This window comes from Scyliorhinus torazame, chromosome 2 (assembly GCF_047496885.1).
Source record: "Scyliorhinus torazame isolate Kashiwa2021f chromosome 2, sScyTor2.1, whole genome shotgun sequence".
Lineage (NCBI taxonomy): Eukaryota > Metazoa > Chordata > Chondrichthyes > Carcharhiniformes > Scyliorhinidae > Scyliorhinus > Scyliorhinus torazame.
This window is the reverse complement of record NC_092708.1, coordinates 361,172,032-361,187,214: the sequence shown is the minus strand read 5'-3', so window position 1 is coordinate 361,187,214 and position 15,183 is coordinate 361,172,032. Positions and strand designations below refer to the sequence as shown.

The 15,183-nt window shown below is 47.7% G+C and overlaps 1 protein-coding gene across 3 annotated transcripts in view; it reads left to right on the top strand.

The window, feature by feature from the left end:
- Positions 1-15,183, top strand: part of itpk1a (inositol-tetrakisphosphate 1-kinase a) — a 286,412-nt gene that overhangs the window by 45,526 nt on the left and 225,703 nt on the right. For 2 of the 3 annotated variants that reach the window (XM_072492444.1, XM_072492434.1), the window contains exon 3: positions 1,002-1,026. In XM_072492444.1, the coding sequence (XP_072348545.1) occupies positions 1,002-1,026 (25 nt within the window). Of the gene's footprint in view, positions 1-1,001; positions 1,027-9,305; positions 9,327-15,183 lie in introns of those variants that run through there. The other variant, XM_072492460.1, reaches the window with a different exon arrangement.

The window sequence follows — 15,183 nt, the reverse complement described above, 5'->3', positions numbered from 1 at the left end:
AGTGCTAACAGCTACGAGGCCTCTTTAAACCATCATGCTTTTTTGTAACGGTGCGTGTGGCCTAATAATAATGGACAGATTCTTGAGGCCTCAATGCTACTTTTTTAAAAAAACTGTGAAAAGGTAGGCTTTTTTTGGCAAAGCTTTGCAAACTTCTTACTACATTCAACCTCCTCCTTACCCCCGCCGACTCCCTGCTAGTCACACAAGGAAAAGCTTTTGGAAACGCTTCCCATGATCTTGCAGGACCCTGAGCAGAATTTGAAAGTGAATTTCACCCTTTAATTATTTGTTGTAGTTGACAAAGATTTGCGAGTAGGACCAAAACTGCAAATCTCACACCAGTCAAAAGATTTGGAAGGTAGAATTTTGGTGTCAAGTTCACACTCAAATATTCAAGACATCTTATTTTCAAAAATCACGTTCCTAGATTCAAGACCATTGACCCTGATCCATTTCCTCGCACATTGATGCGCACAAGAGGTTCAATATCAAGAGTTTGTGCATTTATTTGTCCTATTAAAACCTGGAATAGGCTAAAGCTTTGACACTATCTGCAAAACAAAAACCATTCGAGTCTAGCTATCTAGTTGTGTTCATTGTTGTAAAGTTTGAGAAAATTAATTATTACGGGAAAAATGAAGCTCTGATCCACAATCAGGTCTATACTTTTTTTTCAGGGCAGTGTGGTGGCGCAGTGGTTAGCACTGCTGCCTATGGCGCTGAGGACCCAGGTTGGATCCCGGCCCTGGGCCACTGTCCATGTGGAGTTTGCATATTCTCACCGTGTCTGGGTGGGTTTCACCCTCAAAACCCAAAGATGTGCAGAGTAGGTGGATTGGCCATGCTAAATTGTCCCTTAACTGGAAAGAAATAATTGGGTACTCTAAATTTAAAAGAAAAAAACTTTTTTTCACAGCTTGCTGTTTAGAAGTTGCATATTTCTGTAATATCGTGTAAGGACTGCTTTTATCTAATTGTTCTATTCCTCTCTTTTCTAGGAAAAGAGGCATAGATGTTGTGCAGGTGAGTTGCATGATCTTCATTCTGGGTGCTGATACATGTGGGACCTGTTGATTCATGCTTGTAACAAAATTGTGGGTTTGTTTCATGAACGGATGCATCGAGGGCGAGGTGTATAAACTGCGTCGTGACCGTCTTCACATTCTGTTTCGCCAAAGGCGATTTGCGGATTGTTTTTTAAAATTGGGGGTGAGGAGAGGCAAAGGTGAGGTTAATGTTGTGGTGAAAATGTTACCGGAGCAGGAACATCGGGCTCCTTCTGATTTCTCGTGTCTCCCAGGTGGAGGAATCTCTAGTTTGGTGCTTGGAAAAATAAAATGCATTCTGACAGAGGAACAAATCTGGTCCCTGTCAAATACCACCCCCCCCCCCCCCCCCCCCCCCCCCCCCCCATTTGTCTCTCCAAAGCATCATAAATGTTGCGAGATAAACTATTCCTTCACTCTGTTTTAAGAGTAACTGAATGAGTGAAGGGATTGTGGAATGGTAACTCCTCAATTTTATGTGACAAAAGTGTTACTTGGAGGAGTTATCCTTATTTTCATATTTTTGTTGACCGGATCATTTATTTTGTGCTTGTTACTGTTTTATATAAATGGTAGAATATGCTGTTAAATCCTTCCAGTTTAGTCTTGGTTGAAAGAGTTGAAGCGGACGTGTTTCATTTTTGTGTCCTTTCCACTTGGAATGTTAAATGACCATCGTCAATTCAGAACTGGACTTCAGTTTTTTTTTTAGCATAAATATGCATTCAGTATGAAACCAATATTATCACATTGATTACAATTTCTCATGCCTCGATTACATTAATAATTGGATTACATTACACTTCAAAAGTACTTAGTTGACTGTAAAATGCTTTAGGATTTCCAACATAAATGCATGTCTTTCTTGTTGCATGCCTCCTGTTATGGTTGTGTTGGGATCTCTAATCCGAACCTACCTTGACCACGGAGCTACGGAATGGTTACAGTGCAGAGGGAGCTCATTCGGCTGATCATGTCTCCACCAGCTCTCCAAATGAGTATTTTACCTCGTGCCATTCTCCTGCCTTCTCCCCATAACCCTGCAGATTTGTTCCTGAATACGACGATTGAACCTGCCTCCTCCACAATCTCTCGGGCAGTGCGATCCAAGCTGTCATCACTTCCTCCATGAGAAACGTTTTTCCTTGTATCGCTTTGTTTCTTCAGCCAATTACTCTAAGTCAGCGCCCACTCATTTTCTATCCTTTCACGAGTGAGACCTGTCCACTCTGTTCAGAGCCTTCGTGATTTTGAATACCTCCATTAAATCTCCTCTTGATCTCCTTCTCTCTAATCTCCCTTTTCTCCAAAGAAAAGAGTCCTGACTTCTCCAATCTTACTTTCATGATTAAAGTGCGTCATCCCTGAACCATTCTTGTAAACCTCTTTTGCACATTCTCTAATGCCTTCATATCCTTCCTAAAATGTGGTGCCCAGAATTGTGTCCAGCTGTGGCTCAATTTGTGTCTTATTCAAGATCATTTCCGGTTTATAAAGAGAACAGACGACCAATCTGCTTCCAAACATTTTAAGGGGGCTGCAAACCTCCAATTTTACATTGACCGGCTCGGCTTCCCATGGGCGCGATTCTCCCAGTCTCGCGCCGGGCTGGAGAATCGCCGCAATCGCGTCACGCCGCCCCAACGCCGGCGTGTGATTCTCCGAGGTGCGGAGAATTGGCGCCATTTGCGCCGGCGCGTTTGGCGGGCCGCTGTCTTCGGCCAGGCCGCTGATTCTCCGGCCCTAATGGGCCGACCGGCTGTGCGGAAACGGCAGAGTCCCGCCGTCCCCGTTCACCCCTGGTCGCTGCCGGCGGGAACTCTGCGCGAAGGGTCAGGGGGCGGCCTGTGGGGCGGGAAAAACGCTCCTTCACCAGGGGGGGACCTCCGATGGGGTCTGGCCCGCGATCGGGGTTCACCAATCGGCGGGCCGGCCTCTCCTCTCCTCCCCCCCCCCCCCACCCCACACCCTGGCCCAAGGAACCACTTTGTTCCGCTTCCGCCCCAAAACCCCCGCGGCATGTTGCGTTGGGGCCGGAGCGTTCCGTGAGTGTACCGCGCATGCATCGGTTGGCGCTTCGCCACTGCCCATGCGCAGGTTGGCGCCGCCCCCCAGTCTGCGGCAGGATGTAAGGCTGGAGCGCCGTGAACCGCTCCAGCGGCAGAATCAGTTGTCCGCCCGCCCGTTTCCCGCCATCATGAAATGCGACGGCGTTCACGACGGTGCGAACACTTAGGGCGCAATTCTCCCATCAGGAGTCTAAGTGCCGACGCCGGAATGAAAACCGGAGTGTCCCTGGTGGGCTAGGAGCGGCGTTGTGTCATTTACGCGCGGCGGGCCTTGGCGCCGCGTAAAAGCGGCGCTGCGTAAATGACGTCACCCGCGCATGCGCAATTGCCGTCCTCTCCGAGGCCGCCCCACAAGAAGATGTCGCATGGATCTTGTGAGGCGGCGGAGGAAAGGAGGTCCTCCTTCAGAGAGGCCGGTCCACCGATCGGTGGGCACCGATTTGCGGGCCAGACCCCATTTGAGGCCCCGCCCGGTGCAGGAATCCCCCCCTCTCACAGCCCCCCCCCCCCCCCCCCCCCTCGCCGCGTTCCCGCGCTGTTCCCGCCGGCAGTGACCAGGTGTGGACGGCGCCGGCGGAAACCCGTCGTATTGGGCAGGCCGCTCGGCCGATCCGGGCCGAAGAATCGCCATTCGCCCGTTGCAAATGGTGAGCGGCGATTCTCCCAGCGGCCAGCCGGGATTCTCGCCGCGCCGGTTTGGGGGGGGTGGGAGAATCGTGTGCGGGCGTCAGGGCGGCGTGGCGGGACACGCGTGGCGCCCCGGCGATTCTCCCACCCGGCGTGGGGGGGGGGGAGAATTCCACCCTTAGTCTCCATTTTGGAGAATTGCGCCCCATGTCTTTCCAGCACTGCTTGTGGGCAAAAGGAGGCAGGTGTGCTTTTCCCCCCAGCTGACGTAGCTACCTGTAAACAATTTCTGTAGTCGGCCACAAGTCACAATGTTTCCCCCTTCCTGAAGCAAACATGGGGCGTCATTCTCCGCCGGCGGGAGTCTCCGTTTTGTCGGCGCCCGGGGGTTTCCCGACGGCGTGGGGCTGCCCCACAATGGGAAACCCCATTGACCGGCCGGAGACTCCCGCCGGCCGGTCGGGGCAGAAATGTGGCGGGGCGGGTAGGAGAATTTCGCCCAAGGTCTCCCACTGACCTGTGTTAAATCCAATATTCATATGTTGAGCTAAGAATAAGTCTGAAGCCATTCTGTACTTTAAGACCAGTTTATATCCAAGCCTGCAGAGTATAGCGACACACTCTTCCACTTCCCACAACATGCAGTGTAAACACCTTGGGCGGGTTTCTCCGGTATCCAGCGGGCAGGCCGTACCGGCGCCAAAGAGTGGCGTGCACCACTCCGGCGTCAGGCCGCCCGGAAGGTGAGGAATCCTACCCAACTTCGGGGGCTAGGCCGGCGCTGGAGTGATTGGCGCCGCGCCAATCGGCGCGAGTTGGCGCATGCGCAGGAGCGCCAGCGTGTTCCCAGAACTGCTGCCGTGATTCCTGCGCATGCGCAGGGAGTTTCTTCTCCACACAAACCATGGCGGAGCTTTACAGCGGCCGGCGTGGAGGGAAAGAGTGCCCCCACGGCACAGGCCCGCCTTCACATGGGTGGGACCCGATCGCAGGCCAGGCCACCGTGCCCCCCCCTCCCTGGGCCAGATCCTCCCGCGCTCCCCTGAGGACTCCGCAGGCCACCCGAAGAGCCAGGTCCCGGCGATACAAACCTTGTGTAATTTATGCCGGCGGGACTGGCCGAAAACGGATGGCCGCTCGGCCCATCGGGGACCGGAGAATCGCCGGGGGAGGGGCCGCTGCCAATGGCCCCCAACCGGCGGGGCGCGATTCCCGCCCCCGCCATAAATCTGGCGCTGGAGAATCTTCAGCCGCCCGGCGATTCTCCGGCCCGGCGGGGGGGGTCGGAGAATCCCGCCCCTTATTTATACTCTGAGAATGAAACCTTAATACTGCCCCCTATTGGACACAGCTGCTCGTGTTTACCAACCGAAAGCTTGTACTTTATTGCAGCAAAGCTCCAACATTAACAATCTTGCCTTTCAGACCCCCTTCTCCCTCTCCTCAGCCTCCAGACCTACCCTTCCTCCTCTCCGCTCTATTGCTGCCACCTGGTGACAAAGACCTCTTACATACGGAGAAAAATAGTATTAATCAAATCCTGCTGTTAAATTCGCCACCTCTTCCCTTGAAAAAAGTCCTTCAAGCTACTGCTGCCAATGAAAGTTATTCCAGCCACTGCTGTATGATGGTGCGAGTTTCCATGAAAACAGGTATTCCCACCTCAGGTATGCAGTGGTTAGAACCCTTCCATTAGAACCAGAGGAGAGGCAGTGGGTAGAGGGACAGGGAGAAGTATGAGGACAGGGCAGAGCAGATTGAGAAGGGAAAAGGGAGAGGTGTTACAACACTGATTTCGAGTTTTCTGGTGTTGTCGGCTTTTGCTAGTTTTCTGTTTGCAATGTATACATCATCATTTATAGTGCCCTTTTATATCCAGCCAACAACAAGATTTATGGAGGAAACAGTTTTCGCACCCTGGTTTACCATTTTGCCATGAGGAATGTGGTACTTCCACTTGGGGTAATGTGTTTCAGTTGTGAAATGGGGCAACTGTTGCATATCACTGATTCACTGGGATTTTATTTCATGTGCTTCTATATTTCTGACTAAAATATCACTAAACTGGGGAGTTTGAGACAAGCAATCGCTCTCTTTGTGTGCGGATATGAAGGAAAAATGAAAAAATGAAAAATGAAAATCGCTTATTGTCACAAGTAGGCTTCAAATGAAGTTACTGTGAAAAGCCCCTAGTCGCCACATTCCGGCGCCTGTTCGGGGAGGCTGCTACGGGAATTGAACCGTGCTGCTGGCCTGCCTTGGTCTGCTTTCAAAGCCAGCGGTTTAGCCTTGTGCTAAACAGCTAAAAAGAGTGGGTTGCTGCTTTAGTATTGTCTAAAATGTCTTGATGCTTTTCAAATGCATTGAATTTCATTGACGTAGAGTAGCTGATATTTGAGGAGACATAGCAGCCAATTTAGATGCAGCAAGACCTAGCAAACAGCAGTAAAATGGCTGACCAGTTCCTGTGTTTATTTTTGTTAGTGTTGCTAGGAAGGGAAGATTCTTGGTCAGAAAATTCAGAAACACCCAATAGGCCTATGGAGGTATTTGCCGAACTCCTTAAACAGGCAGCCATGGCCTTGACCGTATTATCTCATTCAAGGGGTCAACAGTTGAGTTGCTGATTCACAAAAGAGTGTTATGACCTTTTTCATTGGTTCCTTTGTAACAGAAAGCAAGTCTCTGGCAGATATTTCGAGCTCTCTTCCTCATATTTGCCTGCATGACTGCCGGTGTGACTACATGTTCACCTTTAAAATGACGTGTTAAAGCTCGGTGACACCCATTATTTGCTGGGCGGACTAGCATTTCAAGATGGACATGAGTTCATTTGGTAACCTGCCATTGTTACGCTTTCAAATGCAATGAAAATCAAGACCTGTGTTTATCAGAGAATCATGGAATGCCATTGTGCTTCTGCCAGACCTTTCAAGCGATCTCATTAATCTCACTACCCCGTCCCTTCCTCATAGTGCCACAGCCGGACGATGTCCCAAAGCACTCTACAGCCAATTAAGTACTTTTTGAAGACCTATTTCATGCTGCCATGTAGAGAGCGCCAGTTTACACAAAGCAAGCTCCCACAAACAACAATGTGATGGTGATCAGACAATCTGTTTTTACTTTAATATATTGACTGAGTGATAAATATTGCCTGGATACTAGGGATAACTCCTCCTCCTCTTCAGAATAGTGCCATGGAATCAGTCTCGGTTTAACATCTTATCTGAAAAACTGCACTCCACATGGCCCTGCAATTTTTTTTTTTGTGTATGATCAAGTACTGGCGTGAGACTTGAACCCACAAGCTTCTGACTCCCAGACAAGTCCTGCCAACTGAGCCACATGTGACGCAGTTACATTATTGATATTAGTTACATAAGAGCTAGGAACAGGAGTAGGCCATCTGGCCCCTCGAGCCTGCTCCGCCATTCAATGAGATCATGGCTGATCATGGTGGATTTGTTTTTCTGCCACTGTCTTGTGTTTGTGCAACATGGCTGGGAGCATTGGTAGGAGAACTGTTCCTGGATCATCTTGAGAGATACCAGAGCATTGCAGTTTAACTCCTTTTATTGTGCAGACTGGGAGAGGTTCCTCGCTCTGTAATCTGGTGGGAAATGGAACAGGTGTGGACCAAAAATGAGGAAATGAAAATTAATGATTGGAAGATGGTAATGTGTGCATTTAAAAATGCATTGTGAAGCTAATAGGCTTTGGTCCCCTACTCCTTCACTAGTCTATGTTGCAAATGCTTACTGACACCTTGAACGTTAGCAATGTTGTTCATGCAGCCACTGAGACTCCATATTTAGTGAGTACATTGGCTACCTGGTTACGCTCATACAGCAATCCAGCGTATCATGCGACTACTTTACCTGCACATTGCTACAATTTTAAAGGGGACGATAGCGTAGGCACAGGTCAATGTTTACAACACAACAGCAGGTTTATCTACCCACTACTAAGCCACAGAGACGGCTTTCTTTGCTTTGTGGGCTTTTGGCCTTCATTTGCAGTTACGGACACAACTGCCAGAGTCATCTGCGTTACAATTTAACTCCTTTGTAGTTTGTCTCCCCAAGATTCTATGCAATATGCCCCAGACCTGGAGAGTGTGCTAGCTGATCGACTGTCTTTTCTGATCAATAATTCCAGGGTCGTTCTATGGAAATGCTTGGTGCACTGATGAGCCAGAATGGGAAACTGCTCCAGCGTGCAATAGTCTAAATGGTCATTTTTAGGAAACCACATTATCTGCCTGGTGCAAGGTGCAAAGCACATTTTTGCTGTATGCTCCAGTCTGTAGAAGAACGTTTGTGTGTATTTCGTATAATGTATTAGTGAGACAATGATACTTTGACAAACATGTCAATAATGGCACCCTGCATTGTTTGTTTCAAAAAAGAAAATTCTGGCAGGACCTGCTGTGTATTTCCAACATTTCCTGTTTTTATTTCACATTTCTGCAGTTCTATATAAATTTGGAGTACTGAATTCTTTTTTTCCAATTAAGGGGGCAATTTAGCATGGCCAATTCACCTCCCCTGCACATCTCTTTGGGTTGTGGCGGTGAGACCCACGCAGACATGGAGAGAATGTGCAAACTCCATATGGACAGTTACCCGGAGCCGGGATTGAACCCAGGTCCTCACCGCATTGAGACAGCAGTGCTAACCATTGTGCCACGGTGCTGCCCCTCTGCAGTTCTTGTTATCTCTCTTCCATTCTCCACACCTCACTTAGCTAGTCACCTGCTTTTGTGTTATTGCCTTCACCAATTGCTTCCCAGAATTTCAAAAAGCCTTTCTCACCAGCTAGACTCCCGATCTCCTCTCTGATGGGAGTCAGTTTTGTTGACTCAATCTCTCCCTATTCTATACAATTTTCGCCACACACAGCACCCCCTCCCCTCGCCCCATTGTTTCTTTGTTCAGTCTCATTGACCTGCATGAAGGTTTTGAGTTAAATAGCACAGATAAAATACTGGACAATCTCAGCAAGTCTGACGGCATCTGTGGAGAGAGAAGGGAGCTAATGTTTTGTGTCTGGATGACTCTTTGTTGAAGCTACAGAGAACTGGAAATAGAGTAAGGGGGCGGCGGAGGGGGGTTTGCGTCGAGTAGTGGGGCTGGATAGGGGGCCAGTGATGGGTGGAAATTGACAAAGATGCCGTGGACAGAAAGACAAAGGGAATATAAATGGTGGTGATAATGACTAAGAAGGGTGCTGATAATGGCTCATAAAAGAGATTAGAATGAGTTAATGGCAGAACAAATGTAAAAAGTGTGTCAAAGGACAACTAGGAACAGGGAACATTTGGCCCAAGTGGGTTGGGGTGGGAGATGGGAAACAACAGGGAGGGGAAAACAGATTGATGGAAGAAATGAAAATGAATTGATAGAAATAAAAATGGGGTGAAGTTGGCGGAGAGAGTTCAGCCTGATGTTGTTGAATTCCCATGTTCCGTCCAGAAGGCTGTAACGCTCCTGATCGGAAGGTTCCTCTAGTTTGCGCTGGGCCTGAGTGGAGCATTGGAGCAGGCCAAGGATGAACATGTGGACGTAAGAGCAGGACGGTGAGTTGAAATGGCAAGTGACAGGAAGGTCTGGGTCCTGCTTGCGGACGGACCAAAGGTGTTCTGCAAAGCGGTCACCCAGAAGCTGTGAGGGAGAAGTGAGTAGATTATCTGATCAGTTTCGATGAAGATGTCGGAGCAGAAGTGGACCATTTTGGCCCATTTGAAGAGGGGAGGGAGGATATACTCGAGAACCCCATGCGCCGAGAAAGGTCAGTGAGCCTTTTTTTTTTTGCATCCAGAATTCCATACGGTAAGAGACTCGCTCAGCTTCCAGCCCGACTCGTTACTACTTTCCTTCTCACACAGCTGCACATTTCTACCATTTTCCAATTGTGTTTGGTTTTAAAAAAAAAAAAAATAGATTCCCCCCATTCAATTTCCAAAACTTGGCAATGAAGCACTGCAGAATACACCTTTTGGGAAGGCTATCGGCAAACTTTTGAGAGTTGCCCAACAAACATTTGGAGATGGATGTAGCCTTTGGAACCTTTCCAAGGTGATGATGCTGCGTTCATATTGGATTTGGGTAAAGCCTGCAGGTAAATGTTTGTTCTAGAACTTGTAGCTGGAAAATGCTAACAATAACCAGCTCAGTGTGTCAACCATAGCCCAGAACCAGATTTGGTTAGAATGAGAAAACTAACAGTCAATTTAATCTTTTTATTCCTGAGGTCTCCCACAAAGCAAACCAGTTCAGTTTATGCTGGTCTTTACTCAGTACTGTCAGTTTAGTGTTCTCTGTGCTTTCGAGGCTGAAGGACAACATGATAAGGCTTTGACAGTTGTCCAAAAGTACAAACAGTATTTACTTCATCTTAAATTCAGGGTATCTTGTGTATCCTATTAAAATTTTACGAGATGGTTCATTTGGTGTTGAGGAAGGATGTCTTAAATATTGGGCAGCTGGGGAAGATCTTTATTTTAGCACCATGTGTCATAATATCCACTCATGTATATAATGAGATGCAGACAGGCAGTGATTGACACACAGGATGACCAGTAAGCATGCGACACAGCACAGCCAATCACCAGGCAGGACACTGCCACTATAAAGCCAGAGGGCACTAGGTTTCCCGCTCTCTCGGGACCCAGCTACTGAGACGGTCAGAGTCCACGAGCTAGCCAGCACAAACACCATGCGGTAGCTAGTAAGTCTGGTCAGGCTACTACAAGGTCACTGGTCAGATCAGTATAGTGTCGACCCACAGCTGAATATGTGCAGCAGTTCATCTAGTTGAATAAAACAGTGTTGAATCTCCTCCTGTGTTAGATGTCTGTTTCTAACTTCCCTGCATTGAGTGCAGTCCACATCGAACCAACCTGCCCAACACATCACCATGTTTTAAAATGGAAGTTAAACAAAAATTAATATGGTGAATGCAAGTTTTCTGCCACTTCCTTGTCTGCAGTTAGATCACGGGGAGTTGTGTGGGCTGCTACTGTCATATCCCCAGGAAGCTTTCAGTCGTTCAACCCTAACTCTTCATTGGCAGTCCAAGGTAGGCGGGGCAAAGGCGACACCAACATGGAAGTTGAATCCCACTCTACCTTCTGATCTCGATTCCGGCTTAGCCAGACTGAGACATACTGCATGCTGACCAGCTACTTCCCTTCTGCTCAGGCCAACTGGACCAGCGTTGCCCTGGAAAGCCACTTTCATACAAAATCTCCCTCGTGACTCATTTAAGACATGACCCAAGTTACTTTCTCAAGAGAGTGCTGCCTTTTATTTCCTTAATTACTTAGAAAGTGAAAAATCTCTGTTCAACTCTAAGGTGACATGGAGGAACTATTTGTGCAGCCGCAGTATTTCTCACAACCCCCCCCCCCCCCGCCCATTAAGAATAGAGGCAAATTCCAATCTAGCATTCCCAGATGTAACACGCTTTTCACAACTGCACACTAAGAGTTTGGGGATATGGTCAGTACGGGGGGATTTGGGGGCAATTGTTTAGGGGTGAAAGCTGAAATTGAACAATGAGTAATTTCAAAGGCCGGATTATCCATTTGGGAGTCCAGTGCTCCTGCCAGCAGAGAATTGGGACTGGTCTCAGATAGCGCTGGGAGCAGGGCTCGGCATGGTGGAGAACTTGCTGGATTCCATCGGAATCCTGGTATCTGGCCACCATTTTGAATGGGCAGCCAGATCCGGTGGCAGGGCCTCCCCCATCTCCGGTGATGGCGAGCTGCAAATCATTAAGGTTGAAAGTAGGTTACCCCCTAAATAGTTGGCAGCTGGGACATCCTAACTCTGCTTGACTATATCGTCACTACTGAGGCGTTGGAGTTTAATTGTAATGCCTGATCAGAGCTCTGAAATAGACATCTAGACTCCGCGAATACTCGGTGCTGGTACCGTGTCCCAGTTGTGCTTTAAATGTTTGTGCTTCAGTTCTGCTGCCAACTTGTAGCTTTATTGTTTCCTCCGCTGTTCTTGTGCCTACTTCGATTGATCAGAATGGAGACTAAAATACGCAGTGTATTGACCCCAATTAGGATTTGCTAATGCATTTGGAGCTAATTCCTAGTGCAGTTATTATGAAGTACATTTATAACATTTGATATTGTGCAGAATGAATGGAAGCACCTGATCACTACTTTCTGTGTATGCCTCTGTAAACAGACAGTGGTGGCTCTTTCCTCCCTCCTATCCTTCTGGCCAAGGGGAACTTTGGAGAAAACCTGCCAGATGTGAGAGTGGCGTTTATCTGCAAAGTTCGGACTGTTATTTAACCATTGTCAAGGGAGTACAGGCAAAGGCCCGGCTTCACTCTGAAGCATCAATATAGCTCAGCAGCATACATTTGTTGTTTAACTAGGCCAGATTTGCAGCCATCTTACACGGATGTGAGTGAGTGTTATGACCTGTCTTTGCAGGTTAAAATCTCGGCAGTTGCTCATTTCTCCACCCAAAGGTGTTACCTGTTTTTTAAAAAAAGACTATGTTCTTACAGACATCTTGCTCAAGCCGTTGTTGTACAGTGTAGATTTATCTTGATGGTGAGTGTCAACAGATTTTCTGACTATTAGTAAGTGTGAAAAGTGGGACCCCATCTTGTCCATTCATGCGAATGCAGCAAAAATGGCTGGACCACGATTGAGATAGAACCTCGACCATGTTTACTTGTTTTCTTCCCTCTTCGTCTTGAACTCTGTGCAGGTCCCACCTGTGCTGCTCCTATTGTCACCCAATTGAGCTCAACTAAATTAGCATTGACCCAGGTTCGAATTTGAGACTTGCCTGCACTGCGTGGCTCAGCTGCTCACTGAGGCACTGGAGAAGCCCTAATTCCATATTGATTAAATGATTGTGTTTTCTACATTGCAAGTCAGGTTTCCCGGGGAGCTGCTGTATAAATTCCCCACGCTGCATGGTACAGGAGCAGTAAGCTTCCTTGTTTGACTATCTGGTTTGTGCTGAGTCAGCTGATCATGGTTGGAGCAGTCAGTTGGGTGCTATGGTTGGTCACTTCTAGGCAGTGGAGGGGTGGGATGGGGAAAAAGATGGCTAAGATTTCCATTAGTTCTGCTGGCAGGGGGTGGTGGAATGGCTACCTCCTGAGATCTACTGGTGCCTGTTTGAACTAAACCAATGCGCGTTAATGCCTTCAGGGGAGGGCAGGGGCATAGTTGGGGAGTGGAGTTGGAGCAGGAAGGGGTGGAACTCAACTGAACTTTGATGGGAAAGCCTCAGCAATCTTGGTTGGTGACTAGAATATCCAGCTAATGATATTGTTTTGAGTGAGTGATGGAGGAGGACAAATGGGCCGATCTCAGGAATGAGTTATCCAAACTTGTCTTGAGATGGTTCTAGAGACCTTTTGAGCTTTACAAGTTTTCTCATTGCTGCTGGTTTCTAAAATTTATATTCTTTACATCAGACTTGAGGTTAACTCGCGCCCCATATTGGTTTGTAAGAATCTCCTTGCCTCATGCAGAACAGTTGCCCAGGATGATGTAGAGCTTTTGTAGAGAACATTTGTAGAGCCTGTTGTGACATCAGCACACATCTTGTCTGCACTGTGACCGGTCGTGCCAGAGAAATGTCAAGCGAGTCCTAGAGTTGGAAGATGGGCACATTCCAGTCTGCTGCTCTGTCCATGTGAAGATTTACATTGGTGAACGTACAGGAGAGTATTCTGTTCAGTGTTGTGAAAGTATTGGTGTGGCGTTTGAAAGCAAATGTTATATTTCAGTGACAGAAAGTCACTGGGGGCAGCACGGTAGCATTGTGGATAGCACAATCGCTTCACAGCTCCAGGGTCCCAGGTTCGATTCCGGCTTGGGTCACTGTCTGTGCGGAGTCTGCACATCCTCCCCGTGTCTGGGTGGGTTTCCTCCGGGTGCTCCGGTTTCCTCCCGCAGTCCAAAGATGTGCAGGTTAGGTGGATTGGCCATGATAAATTGCCCTTCGTGTCCAAAATTGCCCGTAGTGTTGGGTGGGATTACTGGGTTATGGGGATAGGGTGGAGGTGTTGACCTTGGGTAGGGTGCTCTTTCCAAGAGCCGGTGCAGACTCGATGGGCCGAATGGCCTCCTTCTGCACTGTAAATTCTATGATCTAAGTGCTGGAAATACTCAGCCGGCCTGGCAGCATCTGTAGAGGGTGGAGCAGAGTTATCCTTTTGAATCCAATACAAACTAGAAGATCTGAAGAGCCATATTCAAGTCAAAATGTTAACTATCTCTCTCCAGAGATGAAGCCAAACCTGCTGTGTATTTCCAACACTTTAGTGTCTCTTTTCATTTCAGCACTTGCAGTATGCTGCTTTTGTTTAGCACCGGACTGCTGGTTTATTCACTACTTTCTCTGCTGTCAGACTCCATGGGCAAGCAAACTTGGTGGCGTCTGCTAATGCCTATGGCAAAATGGATGCCTGGCACAAAGGAAGTCCTTGACTTTCTGCTAACAGTTGCAGCAAGAGAACTGTCTTCAGCCAGAGCATTTAAAATGTCAAAGCGCCTTGAGCTAAAGTGAATGAATATAATAAATCATTAACGTTTCAATGGTTGAAGTTTTAATTGAAGCCTTCCTCTAGCATGATGTCATTTTGGCTGTCAGGATAATACTGAGTGGGTTTGACTTGAATGCGAGACTGCTTCAATTGTACACGGTGACTATGCACACACACACCCATGCCCACACGTACAAAATGAGGGCTCGGCAGCAGTGGCTAATTTTGTAACCTATTACGTGTTGTACAAACTATGATTCATGGAATGTAGTTCACTATAGTTGGAGAAACATCTTCAATCAGTTCTCGTTGGCCATGGACCTTGGAATTTTACTTGCTCATGGAGGGTTTCCGAGTATAATGGTCCTCTATCCTGTTTGTACATTTCCTTGCTGGAAATTTTGATTTGTTACTCTGGGAGCAGGCTAACTGGGATGTGGTGAGAGTTGCTGGTAATCGTCAGACAAGTGGCTCTGACCTAGAAATTATACCATCAGAAACAGTTCATTTGGGGGCTGCACGGTGGCGCAGTGGGTTAGCACTGTGGCCTCACGGTGCCGAGGTCCCAGGTTCGATCCCGGCTCTGGGTCACTGTCCGTGTGGAGTTTGCATATTCTCCCCGTGTTTGCGTGGGTTTCTCCCCCACAAACCAAATATGTGCAGGTTAGGTGGATTGGCCACGCTAAATTGCCCCTTTAATTGGAAAAAATGAATTGGGTACTCTAAATTTATTTTTTTTAAAAGAAACAGTTCATTCTAATTCTGTGCCAAGTTAATATTTTGGGCAGGAAGAACTGGTTAAGCATCTCTTGAAAAATTCAAACTGGACACTCCGTCTAGTCCAATAATAGCTTTACATGAAGAAAATATTCTGATAATGCCTTTATTTCTGACACCAC